This window comes from Rhineura floridana, chromosome 7 (genome assembly GCF_030035675.1).
Source record: "Rhineura floridana isolate rRhiFlo1 chromosome 7, rRhiFlo1.hap2, whole genome shotgun sequence".
In the NCBI taxonomy this organism is placed as follows: Eukaryota; Metazoa; Chordata; class Lepidosauria; order Squamata; family Rhineuridae; genus Rhineura; species Rhineura floridana.
The window spans coordinates 142,563,046-142,578,210 of record NC_084486.1 but is presented as its reverse complement, the minus strand read 5'-3'; the positions used below and the strand labels follow the sequence as shown (position 1 = coordinate 142,578,210).

Genomic DNA, 15,165 nt, shown 5'->3' with positions numbered 1-15,165 from the left:
AACTAATTCCAAAACAATATGAGAACCGAAACACAGACATCCTTCGAAATACAAATTTATTAGTATTTTGGGATGCAGTCTGCCAGCTAAACCATATTTACAAAAATGCATATATTAGGGGAAAGTATGCATAAAAATGAATATATGAGTGAAAGTAACATGCAAAAAGACATGATGTGATGAGAAATGGCTTGCAAAAATGTGTACCTTTGTCAAAACTGCCTATGAAAATGTGTTTATTTGGAGAAATTCGCACTAAAATGGTGAATTTTCATGAGATTTTTTTTAAAAAAATTCACAGATTGCTGCAGAAATGTAGAGAACTGAATTTAACATTAGCAAAGTGAGACACTAAGAGAATCGAAATTGACAGATCTTTCCATCCCTAAAGCCCACGTACTGTTCTGCTGTTTCCATGCGTCTCTACCTCTTCTTTGAAAACAACGGCACATGACGCTAGTCAAACCCTGCCCCTTTTTACTCTAAATCTTAGTGGCATCAGATTGAGTGTGTATTTTTTTGTTTTTTAAAATCAGCTTCAGACAGATTTCGCAACTGTTCAGCAGATCAACCCGTTCCTCCTCCAGGTGTGACCAATGGAAACGCTTTGCTGTAGCTGACTAGTGTGCCCACAGCCTGAGATAAGAGCAAAGCACTGAGTGAGGAAAGGTGGACAGTTCCTCACTGACCATGCCTCAGTCTTCAGGCACCAGAATCTAGCTGAGAGATGCATAGCATGGAAAGATATTTTGGGGAAGCTAAATCAAACCTATTATCTCCTCATTTGCAGCTATTTTATCCTGTGGTGGAGAGGTGTTGGATGATGGGAGGCAGGCCAAAGCAATGCTGCAATCCGCAGCTCACCTGCCAAGAGCTGCATTTACTCAGCTTCCATCTCCTTCCAACCATCTAAAGGCTTCCCTTCTATACAGTCATTTAGAAGCTTCAGGCATGCAGTTAGGCCAGGGAACCACAGAACGGGTCACCCAAACAGCCCACTCAGAGCCAGTATTACCTGAAGATGCTAAGAAGATAGCAGCAGAATCAATACCACCTGCCAACCAAGTTGCAGGCCGTAGACAGGCAATATCAAAAGCCACTCCTTCTGTGACATTTGCAAATCCCACACATCCAGATGGCCAGGCTACCAGATATATAGTGGCAAAAACTACAGCAGCTGCCAGGAGTGCAGTCATGAAATCTGAACCACTCACTGACCAAAGTTGAATCCACAGTGCCATAAAAACAAAAGCAGCTGCTCAGGGGACAACTTTACAACCTGAAATTGCTGATCTGCTAACTAAAATATGTAACTTGTCCCTCGGGTCCTCCTTCGTGCCTGAGGACTGGAAAGTGGCAAATGTAACGCCAATCTTCAAAAAGCGATCCAGAGGGGATCCCGGAAATTACAGGCCAGTTAGCTTAACTTCTGTCCCTGGAAAACTGGTAGAAAGTATGAGTAAAGCTAGATTAACTAAGCACATAGAAGAACAAGCCTTGCTGAAGCAGAGCCAGCATGGCTTCTGCAAGGGAAAGTCCTGTCTCAGTAACCTATTAGAATTCTTTGAGAGTGTCAACAAGCATATAGATAGAGGTGAGCCAGTGGACATAGTGTACTTAGACTTTCAAAAAGCGTTTGACAAGGTACCTCACCAAAGGCTTCTGAGGAAGCTTAGCAGTCATGGAATAAGAGGAGAGGTCATCTTGTGGATAAGGAATTGGTTAAGAAGCAGAAAGCAGAGAGTAGGAATAAACGGACAGTTCTCCCAATGGAGGGCTGTAGAAAGTGGAGTCCCTCAAGGATCGGTATTGGGACCTGTACTTTTCAACTTGTTAATTAATGACCTAGAATTAGGAGTGAGCAGTGAAGTGGCCAAGTTTGCTGACGACACTAAATTGTTCAGGGTTGTTAAAACAAAAAGGGATTGCGAAGAGCTCCAAAGGGACCTCTCCAAACTGAGTGAATGGGCGGAAAAATGGCAAATGCAATTCAATATAAACAAGTGTAAAATTATGCATATTGGAGCAAAAAATCTGAATTTCACATATACGCTCATGGGGTCTGAACTGGCGGTGACCGACCAGGAGAGAGACCTCGGGGTTGTAGTGGACAGCACGATGAAAATGTCGACCCAGTGTGCGGCAGCTGTGAAAAAGACAAATTCCATGCTAGCAATAATTAGGAAAGGTATTGAAAATAAAACAGCCGATATCATAATGCCATTGTATAAATCTATGGTGCGGCCGCATTTGGAATACTGTGTACAGTTCTGGTCGCCTCATCTCAAAAAGGATATTATAGAGTTGGAAAAGGTTCAGAAGAGGGCAACCAGAATGATCAAGGGGATGGAGCGACTCCCTTACGAGGAAAGGTTGCAGCATTTGGGGCTTTTTAGTTTAGAGAAAAGGCGGGTCAGTGGAGACATGATAGAAGTGTATAAAATTATGCATGGCATTGAGAAAGTGGATAGAGAAAAGTTCTTCTCCCTCTCTCATAATACTAGAACTCGTGGACATTCAAAGAAGCTGAATGTTGGAAGATTCAGGACAGACAAAAGGAAGTACTTCTTTACTCAGCGCATAGTTAAACTATGGAATTTGCTCCCACAAGATGTAGTAATGGCCACCAGCTTGGATGGCTTTAAAAAAAGATGAGACAAATTCATGGAGGACAGGGCTATCAATGGCTACTAGCCATGATGGCTGTGCTGTGCCACCCTAGTCAGAGGCAGCATGCTTCTGAAAACCAGTTGCCGGAAGCCTCAGGAGGGGAGAGTGTTCTTGCACTCGGGTCCTGCTTGCGGGCTTCCCCCAGGCACCTGGTTGGCCACTGTGAGAACAGGATGCTGGACTAGATGGGCCACTGGCCTGATCCAGCAGGCTCTTCTTATGTTCTTATGAACCTCCAAACAGCTGGAAAATGGCAGCTCTTGCCCTGCCTACAACAGGAAATGTGAAGAAGGCTGTAGCTGAAACAACGGAAAAGCACACCACACCACACCATGTTCAAGTGACAACTCCAAGAGCCAATAGTACAGCCCACAGCAGCGGGACCTCTGGGAATAAAACCACTGCTCCTGTGCCAACAGCCCCAACTGAGCCAACCCTTGCACCCAAACCGTCACCAGCTGCAACTGGGGCTTATAGTGTTTCCAATGGAACTGTAAATTGCATTAAAGCAGAAATTGGTTTGACAATGATAGTTAAAAGAAGAAAAACAGTAAGCTGCAGGTTTCTTCCTTTTCCTTATCCCCTCCCCTTTTTTTGTTTCAAAGTTCAAAACAATTAGATTAATCTAGGAATTTTGATCCTGGATTCTAAAAGCTATCTTAAAAATGCCCACCACAGGCAAGTGGCCCCCAGAAGGTTTCCCCTGAGAGAATGCAGCCTGCAGGCTAGAAAACAGCTTGGTTAGGAACAGTTGGGCTGATCATAAACATGACTCAAATAAAAGTATTGTGATGTACCCTGGGGTCCTCGGGAGAGTTCTTACCCCTCTTGCACCCTGGCACCTCCTGGAGGTCACAAGGAACACCAAATTTGCTGAGCATCTAACTGTCCCACCTATCTCACCAGGATCAAACCCACAATGGAATAGCCCGATGGAGTGTTAGTGTCATGGCCCCGTCAGAGGACTCCTCCGATGAGGACGACTCGGGAGTAACAGCAGCAGGCCCAGGAGCAGCAGACCCAGAAGGAGACATGGAGGAGACCCCTGAGAATCCAGCTCCTTCTCCCCCTCAGCTACGGAGCACCCCAGATACAGTAGAGGCCCTGCAGCCAGGTGCAGACAGTGAATGGGATACTCCCCCCTCACCTGCAGAACGTAGACAGCAGAAGGTCAGGCAGAAGAGAGGCAGGCCTGGCCCCTTAGGGCCCAAACGCTGAGGGCTCACACCTGCTGTCAAACCTGCTCCTTATAAGGCACACATTGGCCTCAGCTTGTTGCTGACTGCAACATCAGGTGTGGCTTCGTATATTCCTAGTTTCCTTCCAACCTCTTTTGGACTGACCCCTTGGCACTTGATCCCGGACCTCTACTGACCTCGCTTCTGGACTTCTGACTCGGCAAGTACGCTTTGGACAGGCCTGGCCCTTATCAGGTTCCCTCCTCCTAGACCTGGCAGATTTACGGCCAGACTGCCGGCTAAGGACTTTGCTTCCCTGCCAACAACCCAGGAATTTCCAGCCCCCACCGGCACTGCTGACGCAGTGTAGAGCTGACAGTTAGCTGCCACCACCTACTGAAAACAGAGATGGGGGAGTCCATGGTAGCTTGGCTAAAAGGCTCAAGGCAAGGATATGGGGCGAGATACTGTGGGTCAGAGTTTCCCAAACCTTTTTCCCCACGGACCACTTCAAAATTGCCAGTGGTCTTCGTCGACCACTTCATGATTTTTTCTGCCTATTTCAGCAGTTGTAATGCACTGTGCTCGATGCCGTCATGGACGAATTCTATGGAATGAAAATTATAATGGAATAGAGTAAAAGATAAGAAATAAAAGAAACCATAAAAAGACAATTAAAAATCAATAAAAATATGCATCAAAGTCTATGCTTTTTAAATTCTAAGTGGTGGTCTTGGATAAAAAGTATGTTCACTTCCTCCTTCTCCTCCCCCCCCTTTTTTGGCAGAATGGAGGGGTCTATTTTGTCAGTGTGACAGTTCCCTCTGAAGGTAAGTGTGCCGGCGTGACGTTTGCTCCCCTTCGGGCAATTTAGCAATTGGGATTCCATCCATGTCTGTGGAATTGTGAAGGCCAAGGTGCTGGCCTACCCAAAGCCGCCCAAACTCATCTCTGCATGTGAAATTGTCACAATCGGCTGAAGCATTAAAGGCTCTTGACAGGAGTGAAAGAAAGGTCGACCTTGATTGCCCCCAGCTAGTGGGGTCTGATCATCACTGAGCACAATCTAAAGGAAGTTAGAAATGTCTTTTCAGCATATAATTGCGCACACTGATTTAAGATGTGGTGGGGATGGATGAATCTTTGTTTCAGTTTCTCTTAACTACTCTTTTTTCCTGTGTTTTCTGCATCAGTTTATATTTAAAAAAAAGCAACTGTGTGGAAATTTGTATCCATTTTCAAGCACATTTCACCTCATATATACAATTTTTGTACACAATTTTGCTTAATAAACTAATTTTGGTAAGCAATTTCCCCTAATATGACACATTTTCACTAATATATGCACCTTGTGTGCACTTTCCCTTAATATACACATTTTTGTACACAGTTTTTGGCTGGAGAACTGCATTGTAGAAAGTGCAGATTTTGAAGGATAGTTGTGTTCAGGAACAGCAGATTAGATAGATTTGCATAAAAATTTGGACAACAACAACAACAAAACCCCTCTACTTTCCCTAAGATGTGGGCATGGCCAGATCTAACTATAATATTAAATATTTCCTTGACCATTAAATTGGACCCTGTCCATATACTACAATGGGTTTTTTTGCACTTTTGGTGTGGTGTACAACTAAAAACATAATATCAAAGGTATACAGTAAAAACAGCATTACATGTAAAAAATGCAAAAAAGCGTGTGTGTGTGTGTGTGTGAATATATATAATAGAAATGGTATTTTAATTAATATTGTACAGGATTGTGGCAAGGATTACAAGGTACTATATATGAAATCTGTCAACATTTGAAAGTGCTCAGTACTTACAAATGTTCACAGGACTCCAGAAATATATTACCTTGTCATCCTTACCATAGCCCTTTAAAGCAGGGGTGGGGACCCCTTTTCAGCCCAATGGCTGCATTCCCTTTTGATTGACCTTCAAAGGGCCATATGCCAGGAGTGGGCGGGACTCGTGGCAGAAGTGGGTGCAGCAATAAATATGTGTTACTTTTGTACAGTAGGCAAGGTTTCTATACCCCCCCTCTGTCCTCCATCCAGAGGCGTGATCCAAGTTCAAGGATGCATTGCAGCCAAAAACATTTGGGGTGCAAAGCAGGGCCAGTGTGCAGTAGTGGCTTGGAGAAAGTTCCAAGGGCCAGATGGGGGCCCCTGGAGGGCTGCATTTGACCCCCAGGTCTGAGAGTTCCGCACTCCTGCTGTAAAGTCAGTCAGTCTTATCATTCTCATATTTTAGATGGAGGAGAGGCTGAAGCTGAGCGTCTTGCATTAGATGTGGGGAACTTTTGGTCTTCTAAATGTTTCCAAACTACAGCTGCCAACCCTGGCCATTGGCCATGCATGCTAGGGCTGATGGGAGTTGTAGTTCAGCAACATTTGGAGGACCAAAGGTTCCCCATCCCTGAGGTATGTCAAGAGTTCGTGGCAGAAGTGTGTCCCGTTCAGAGTGGGATCCACAAGGCTGAGACGCAGGTGTAATTAATTCTTGTTTTATTAGAGTAATAGATACATCAAAAGCAGTACGTTTCATAGAGAGCACTAAACTAACTCACTAGAATTCCCTAGCTGCACTCTAGACATGCTCTGCAACGTATAAAGAAAGTTGACTCAGCAGCTCCTCCCCTGGAGTCACAGGTTTAAGTAGGGAAAGTCCTTGATCTTAATCGCTGACTCCTTCTCAAGTTCTGCCTCTGACCCGTCCGTTTCTCACGACGACGAGCGCGGGGTGATGGGGGGCGGGCATCCAATGGCTTGTCTGAAAGGGCCTCGGCAACAGGCTTGATGTCAGGGGGAGGTTGTTCTCCTGGCACCTCCCGAGAACCGCTAGGCAGAGGGGGAAGGAGCGCGCCCTCCGGAGCAACTCCCAACGGCTCCTCGTCTTGGTCTGGGGGTGGGGCACACTCTTCTTCAGAGGGAGCGCCATCCATGGGAACTGACTCTGGCTCCATTCACTCCTACATCCCCTATCCTGCGGAGACTCAACAACTCCTGGATCTACCGCTCCTTCTGACAGCTGGGGACCCTGAAACTCATGCCTTCCCCCTTCCTGGCCCCCGTGGAGGAGCTGAGGCCCAACAAAGTGAGATTTGAACCTGTGTCTTCCTGATTCAAGACTCTGTCTCTTGCCGCTACACTACACCATCTGTCTGCATTCATGCCAACTTTTTCTGGATTGCATTTATGGGGCTTTCCCCCCCCCAAACTAAAAAAATACTAATAAAAATGGATGCACCCAAGGTCAGTTTGGGCATACTTAAAGTCAATGGAACTTAAGTACACATTTAAAGTACTTACATATTTCTTTGACATCAAAGGTGCCGACTCTCTGTGGTGTTTACAACTGTAGTTGACTGTTCTTTTCCTGCATAATCTTCCAGTAAGAATCAGAAGTAGAAAAAGAACACTTTCATCCATTTACCAGCAATGACCTTCTAATTAATTAATTAGAAAGTTTTCTGGGCGCTGTGTGAAGATTAAAAACAATATAGTCCTGTCGGCAGGCCTACAGTCTGAAAAAGAGACAGAGAGGAAACAGGAAAACAATCAAATTGAGGAAGCAATCCTGCACCCACTTACCTGAGAGTAAAAGCCCTTGCATTTAACAGCCATGCTGAGGTGGTGATCAGGATCTGAACTCTGATATGTGAAAAGGGGGTTAAGCCTTCCCCCCCACACACTCACAGTGGTCCCGATGAGTATCTCCCCACCCAAAGACAGCAGTTACCCCTGGGAGAGAAGCTTGCTTTGGTACCAATTAATATTCATTAGAATACACACACACACAGCTGATCCTATTGCCCCCATAGCTATTATTTGTAAGAACAAAAACTAGGCACGTGAAATCCAATTGTGCATTTAATGACACATAGAAGCTGGATACACACCATACACCTAGAGCAAAGACTTCCCCCAAAGAATCCTGAGAACTATAGTTTACCCCTCACAGAGCTACAATTTCCAGCACCCTTAACAAACTACAGCTCCCAGGATTCTTTAGGGAAAGTCATGTGCTTTAAATATATAGTGAGTACGCAGAGGTAGCTGGGCCATAATTCTTCATAAAGGCCCCTTCTATGCTATATGTTTAAAGCAGTATCATACCACTTTAAACAGTCATGGCTTTTCCCAAAGAATCCTGGGAGCTGTAGTTTGTTAATGGTGCTGAAAGTTGTTAGGAGACCCCTGTTTCCCTCACAGAGCTACAATTCCAAGAGTCATTTTTGTCAATTACCCACTCGTTCCTCAAAAAAGTAATAAATTACAAGTATGGTAAGATCTCCCCAATGAAGTTCGCCAGGCGCCAACATTGTCATCTTTTTGGCGCCAGATCAAGACTTTCCTTTTCTCCCAGGCATTCTAACAGTATGTGCTGAGCTCTGACCCCAGGTCTTTTACCTGGTTTATCTGTGCTTCATGGTTTTTAACTTTGTATGGTCTTAAAATTGTATATTTGTTTTCAATGTTTTTAATTTTTGTAAACCGCCCAGAGAGCTTTGGCTATGGGGCGGTATATAAATGTAATTAATAAATAAATAATTCATTTTTTGTAATTAATTACTAACAAGCTCTGATCTGTACCCTGCTATTTGTGGACCATATGACCTTCTGCTGTCAGGCACCCAGAGCTGGCAAAGTGCAATTCCCATGGGGAAAGTGGTGGAAAGTATTTAAAGCAGAAAGTGGGTAGCAGGCTTGTTGGCTGGTAGACAGAAAGGTAAACAGTTTGACGACGCTGAGGATTCACATTATGGCATTGGGTTGGCTCTTGGGGATCATTTCGTCCCAAGGGCAGGAGGATTCTGGTCCAAGATCTTAGTATTCCCGCTTGAGCTGCCTGCAGTTCATCCTCCAAACAGGAGGCCTACCAGCACACAAACTAGGGGAATAGCCAGAGCTTGGGAAAGTTACAATCCAGTGGCCATGCTGGCTGGGGCTGATGGGAGATGTAGATCAAAAAAGTAACTTTTCCAAGCTCTGGGAATAGCACTTGGTCTATAGGGTTGTAGCGCAAGCTACACAGTGTGTGATGCGTGTCAGTTGGTAGTACTCTAATCCAAGGATTTTGCTCCCAGCAACACCATTTGGCATTTCTGTTTATCTCTGTGTGCTTCAGGTTCAATGTACAGTGGAATTAAAAGCGGCCAGCTCTTTTCAGCTCCACTAGGGAATTGCTTTAAGTGTCTCAGCAAGCAAACCATGGACATGTCTGATGATCTTCAACTGGTGTTTTCCAATTCTCAACTTCAAGCCTTCAATATCACTGGGAACCAATTTGGGAAAGGTAAGTAAAAATGCTTGTCACTGTGCCTATGTTAAGGACTTTCCTACAGCGTGTATCAGACAGCGGCTCTTTTCCTGTGACAATTGCAGGTAAGGATCACAGTTGTGGGGAAGGGCCACATCTTAGTGGTAGAGCATCTGCTCTGTATGCAGAAGGTCCCTGGTTCAGTCCCCAGCATCCCCAGGTAGGGCTGGGAAAGAACCCTGCCTGAAACCCTGGATCACAGCTGCCAGTCAGTGTAAGCAATACTGAGCTAGATACACTAATAGTCTGACTCAGTATAAGGCAGTTTCCTATGACCCCATGTAACCTGAATGCATGAAGTGGCAAGGAGGATTCCACTCGCTATCCCCACTCCGTGTGCGTTCAGTCAAAAGTCTGAACAGAGTCTGTATGCATGCAACTGTGTGTGCAACCAGGGACCTAGCCATTTGTAGGGTTCACACAGAGGCCCAATGTAAGTGTAATTTCATAGGCATAATCCACACCAGTTCAGCCGGGCACGTTAAGATCAGGAACAGAGACAGCAGGCGTGATCCAGATTGCCATCTCTATGTGTTCACTAAATTAGTGATGGACGTATCTGTCAATTTTGGTTTTGTCTTAGTTTCTCTTTTTTCCAGTCTTCAGTTCACATTTCTGCATCAAGTTTGTGGTGTGTGTTTTCTTAAGTCCTCATGAAAATTCAGCAGCTTTCTAGTGTGCAATTTCTCAGAAGAGTCACATTTTTGGAAGCAATTTCCCCAAATATAATGCATTTTGTATATGCACTTTTATTGGGCCTCTGTTGTGGAAGGGGATAGTTCTGTGGGGATGTGCAGGCTTATGGAATCTGATTCATGATATTTCAGTTCCGCAGTCCCTGACAAGCTTTGGCTCAGGTCCAGCCATGATGTGGGAGCCTTGGTCTATACTGAACACCTCTGCTTCCAATAATATTGGTCCAGCTACATGGCTGACCCTTTCTTGTTGCAGCCTGGGCTGCAGGGTGAGGTTCATGGCATAATATTGAGCTTTATATGGCTCAGGACCCCAATACAGTAATACCTCAGTTAATGAAGATGTGTCCCTGGACATAACTTCTTTAACAGAAACGGTGGTACCAGAGGTAGGAATAACATAAAAAGTATAGGGATTGGTTCCTACACCACTATAAAGAAGAGCAGCTCAACATATTTCAGCAAACTTTTTATTCAGAACTAACAATATGCATGTCTAATGCAGACCACTTGAAGGCTTCTTCCAAAATGCATCCAGGGCTGCCTGCCTTGCCTTTTTTTTTTCATTATCATGCAGCATCTTGCTATAGCAATCTAAAGCTTTGAGCACAGTTCTCCTCCCATACACTTGAGCAGGCAGGCAAGGGGCAGCTGCCACCACCACCCTGGGCTTGGTCTCTCTCTCTCTCTCCGCCATCCTCCCCTACACTTGAGCAGACGCATCTGCAGTAAACTGTGCTTCCAGGGCACCCAAAGCACTGTTTACTGCAGAGGTGCCTGTGGAACCTGGCAAAGAGTGCCATTCCAGCCACATGTGAGAGAGCTGCCTGCAGCCGCTGCAGTCCAGTCGACAAGGAGACACATTCTATGTCAGAGCATGCGGCACCCCACATGCCCAAAAAAGACTTTGTTAAAAGGAGCTTCTTTCCTGGAGGGTTTGTCAACTGAGGTATTACTGTACCACCGCCTCTCCCTATACATACCAACCTGGACCCTGCACTCAGCATCAGAGGCTGTTCTCTGTGTGCTCCCTCTGAAGGAGGTGCGGAGAGTGGCAACATGAGAACGGCCCTTCTCAATGGCAGCCTCCTCTTTGTGGAATGCTCTCCCCAGGGAGGTATGCTATCCATTACTATCCATCTTTAGGCACCCACCAAAAACATTTCTCTTGGCCCAGGCATTTGGTTCTAGACTTTGGAAGGTTTTTGGAGGGCTTCTGTTGTGTTGCCTTCCTAAGGGTTCCTCCACTACCTATATACTATTTTGTTTTTAACTTTTTATATATATTTAATCTTTTGCTTTTTAATTTTTTTATTAACCGTAAGTCACTTTGAGTGCACATATTTGTGTAGAAAAGCGACTAACAAATTTAATAAGTAAGTAAGTGGAGGAGGGTAGGCTGCTGGCTCTGATGTGAGTGGGCAGCAGATTCACTGCCCCACTGACAACAGAGTCACTCATCTCCCCTGATGTGGAGACTGGCTGTGATTATTAAACAGTGAGTGGAAGTGTTCTTTGCATTTTTAAAAAAAAAAACTAGATCCAGAAAGGTTGATGCAAATGTATGAACAGATTACAATACTGACTGGTTCTAAGGGCTGATGAATGGTGATAGTTCCCAAGGTTTCAGGCAGAGGAGCCTCCCTACTCCCCATTTTTGCTTACTGGGATTCTTTTAACTGGAGATGCCAGGGATCGAACTTGCAAAGCATGGGCTGTCCCACTGGGGCATAGGTACTCCCAAATGGATTGAGGAACCACTGCCAATCAAAGTATCTAGTATCAGGTAAGGGGAACCAACATGTCAGATGTTCAGCAATGGGTGGGCAGGTACCTCAGAGGCAGGTTGACAGAAAGAAACCATACACCTGGATGTGTAGGGGGAGACCCAAGCAGCAGCGAGACTGGTGCCTCTGATGTCGGTGGGGCAGTGAATCCACTCCAGGATTTAGTCCAAACTTTCAAGGAGCTGTCTAAGGCAATGAAAGTATCTTGGATGGCTCCTTGAAAGTTTGGACTAAAACCCAGGGTGGATTTACTGCCCCACTGACATCGGGCATCTTGGACAGCTCCTTGAAAGTTTGGACTAAAACCCGGAGTGGATTCACTGCCCTGCTGACATCAGAGCCACCATTCTCCGCCAAGCAACCTACCCCATGCTAGCATATTTCCCAGACTGAGGGGATTTAGCAGTGAGTTTTTAAATCCTCCGTAGCACCAAATTGGACTTCTAGCATCATCTGACTTCCCAGGCCAAGAACATTGTGGGTCTCTGTAGCTAGTACTCCCAGCTAGAATGACCTGTATTCCCCACTTCTGAGCAAGAGGCACAGCTCTAGTGGGGCAGGGACCCACGGCCTGATCTTCAGGGCTCCCAGTTTGTAGCCCCCTCTCCAGTGCCTGACACAATGGTTTGCAGTGGACCACATCTTGATGGCCAAGCACATGCTGTGTGTATACCAAGGATCTCAGGCTCAAAATTTATCATTATTTATTTATTTATTTATTTAATTAATTTGTATCCCACCCTTCCTCCCAGCAGGAGCCCAGGGCGGCAAACAAGGCACTAAAAACACTTTAAAACATCATAAACAATCTTAAAATACATTAAGACAAAACAGCATTAAAAACATTTTAAAAACGTTTAAAAAAACATTAAAACATTATTAAAAACATATTAAGCAATTCTGACACAGACACAGACTGGGATAGGTCTCAACTTAAAAGGCTTGTTGAAAAAGAAAAGTCTTCAAAAGGCGCCAAAAAGATAGCAGAGATGGCACCTGCCTAATATTCAAAGGGAGGGAATTCCACAGGGTAGGTGCTGCTGGAATTTGAGCTGGAAAAACCAGCCTCACAACAATTAAAAAGAATTTTTGCCTTCTGTGAGCATTAGGGAGAGGGTGTGCTACATGTCGAACCATTAAAACTGGCCAGAATGGCAACTCTAGGGATGGTGCTCACAAGGCATTGTGTAATTCTCACTAGCTGTATTCTGGAAAATACTATGAATCTTATGATATTTGTGTAATATGCCCTAACATCCTGAGTTTGATTGCAGAGGAAGAGTGTGCTCTTGACAGAAACAAGAGGCTGATTCCAGTTATGGTGGGCCTCAGTTTTGTGGGATTATTCATTGTTGTCCTCGTCACCTGCGTGATTTACAGAAGAAAACACAATGCAGGATACGATCGAATCTGAGTTGTTTACTTAAAAATGTGTGCAGCACCAAGTGAAGAAAAAGGAAGATTCTGCTTTTGCCCACTTATTCTGCAGCGGCAACTACAGTTCCAAATGGATTACGTTATGCATTCACTTGTGTACACTTGAAAAGTGACACTATTATTTTGTAATTTTTATATTCACACCATGACTTTCTGCTTTCACAAGACCAATTGAGCTACAACCTTTAATCAGGATGCATTTTTAGTTAATCAAAGGTGAGGTGGGTAGCAGATTTGTAAAAAATTATTTTTAATACAAGTACTTACAAAAATGTCAGGGGTGGTATCCAGCTAAACAGTGCTGCTACCACAAGAAATTTTGGCTGTGCAATGGAACTTCCTCACCCTTTCCTCTCTGTGCCCTCCAGAGCACCCTCCAGAGCAGACTGACGGACATGTGGGAAGAACAGAAGGCAAGTAGGCTCCCCTGTGCAGCTAAAACACCTTGCGCTAATGCAACTATTTATAGATGGGTACTGCCCCAGATTTCCATCTTAAAAGAGGCATTTCTCCCTTTCTCATAAAGGAAAGAATGCTTCTTCTGATATTATGTCTACTACAACACACATCTGTGTCACCTACAAACAAAGGAAGTACGCTTGTTTGCTTCGGAACTATAGTTTGTTTTTTTATTAACTATACGCTAAGATAATTTAATTAATCAGTGAATCAACTACGATGCCTTTAAATTCTGCGGTAGCTCTAATAAAATCACATCTCTTTCTCTCTTACACACACACACCCCTCACCCACATATCCTACAGACCAGAGTTTCATAGCTATGTTGATCCCACCAAAGGAGAAACACAACAGGTGAAATGAAATATTATACCAACCTTTTTGAAAAAAGGTTTTGATATTCTTCTTCAGGGCGGACATTTAGAGCAATGTTCATGTGCACCCACACACACACACTTTAATTTCTTCCGTTTAAGTAAATGACTGCAGGCTTGTTTGCATGTTACCCTGAGCAGAGATACAAGCTGTCTCTACAATTGTTTGTGTGGTGGAGCCTACCCTTGCTGATTTGTACAGCTCAGAAGTTGCAAACACAGACTGTACACTCATCAAATGTTATATGTGAATAACTACAAGTGTGTACCAAGGCACACAGATTGTACACTCGTTAAGTGTGATGTGCAAACACCTCTTGCCATTCACTCCTGTGGGGGTGGGGAAGCATTGCCCTTGAAGGCAATGCTGCCATCTGGGCAAACCACTTAATACCGGGATGCCTAGTCAACAGTGACAAAGTACACTACATTTGAGCATGCATATGAACAGGTACAAATTGTTATGCTCCAATCGCTGTCGTCAGGGGCACAATCTCAGGAGACACAAAACTTGTTGCCAAACACTAAAGGCAAGGCATTTTCTAAACAAGCCGAGGTCATGACTGGGCTGAATAGACCACTGCTGGTCCAACTCAGTATAAAAGGCAGCTTCACATGTTCTTATATGTTCAGTTCTGGATCTTCTGTATAAGGTATCATTTAGCCCATCCAAATGTGTAGTCCTTATGCTACTGGAAAATCAAGTGGAAACATCTGGGCAGTTTCTGTTAAATCCTGGAGCTTCTGCTAGTGGCCAAAAGCTGAGACATTGGCTCCCCTAACTATAAGGACAGATGCCCTTGCATTTAATGGTACTTAATCAATTATCCCTCATGTGGTAAAGAAGGGAACATCCTATGACTCTTCTCTGAATGAAGCATAATAAGTATATTATACCAGTGGTTCCCAACCTGGGGGCCGGGACCCCCAGGGGAGCCACGAAGTAATCCAGAGGGGGCCGTGAACAGTAAAGAAATGAATTATTTATTATTTTTTTAAAAAAGTCTTCACTCCCTCAACACTGTCTGCTTCCCACTGGCGCTGCAGATGACACCTCCCCCTTGCTCCAAACGAGAGGGGAGGCCTTTTGCTGAAGTGCCAGAGCGTCTTTCAGGAGCACTAAGGGCAGGCATCTGCCTATAAAATACATGGCAGATGCCAAAGGAGGCTGAGGGTGGAGCTACCAGGAAGAAGAGGGGATTACTACCACTGATTCCCGTCTCCTTGCGCTGCCGCTACT

At 44.7% G+C, this 15,165-nt stretch overlaps 1 protein-coding gene across 1 annotated transcript; it reads left to right on the top strand.

Moving 5' to 3' along the window:
- The first annotated feature begins 2,920 nt into the window (after positions 1-2,920).
- On the top strand, positions 2,921-13,069 carry LAMP3 (lysosomal associated membrane protein 3). Its single transcript, XM_061637741.1, has 4 exons — positions 2,921-3,220; positions 4,636-4,678; positions 8,982-9,149; positions 12,930-13,069. The coding sequence occupies exons 1-4, from the start codon at positions 2,921-2,923 to the stop codon at positions 13,067-13,069; spliced, it is 651 nt and encodes a 216-aa protein (XP_061493725.1).
- Positions 13,070-15,165: the final 2,096 nt, after the last annotated feature.

Coding starts and splice junctions, on each gene's coding strand:
- LAMP3 (XM_061637741.1), top strand. CDS start 2,921: ATGGCAGCTCTTGCCCTGCCTACAACAGGAAATGTGAAGAAGGCTGTA. Junction 3,221..4,635: donor TAGTTAAAAGAAGAAAAACA/GTAAGCTGCAGG, acceptor CTTTTTTGGCAG/AATGGAGGGGTCTATTTTGT. Junction 4,679..8,981: donor TGTGACAGTTCCCTCTGAAG/GTAAGTGTGCCG, acceptor TGTGTGCTTCAG/GTTCAATGTACAGTGGAATT.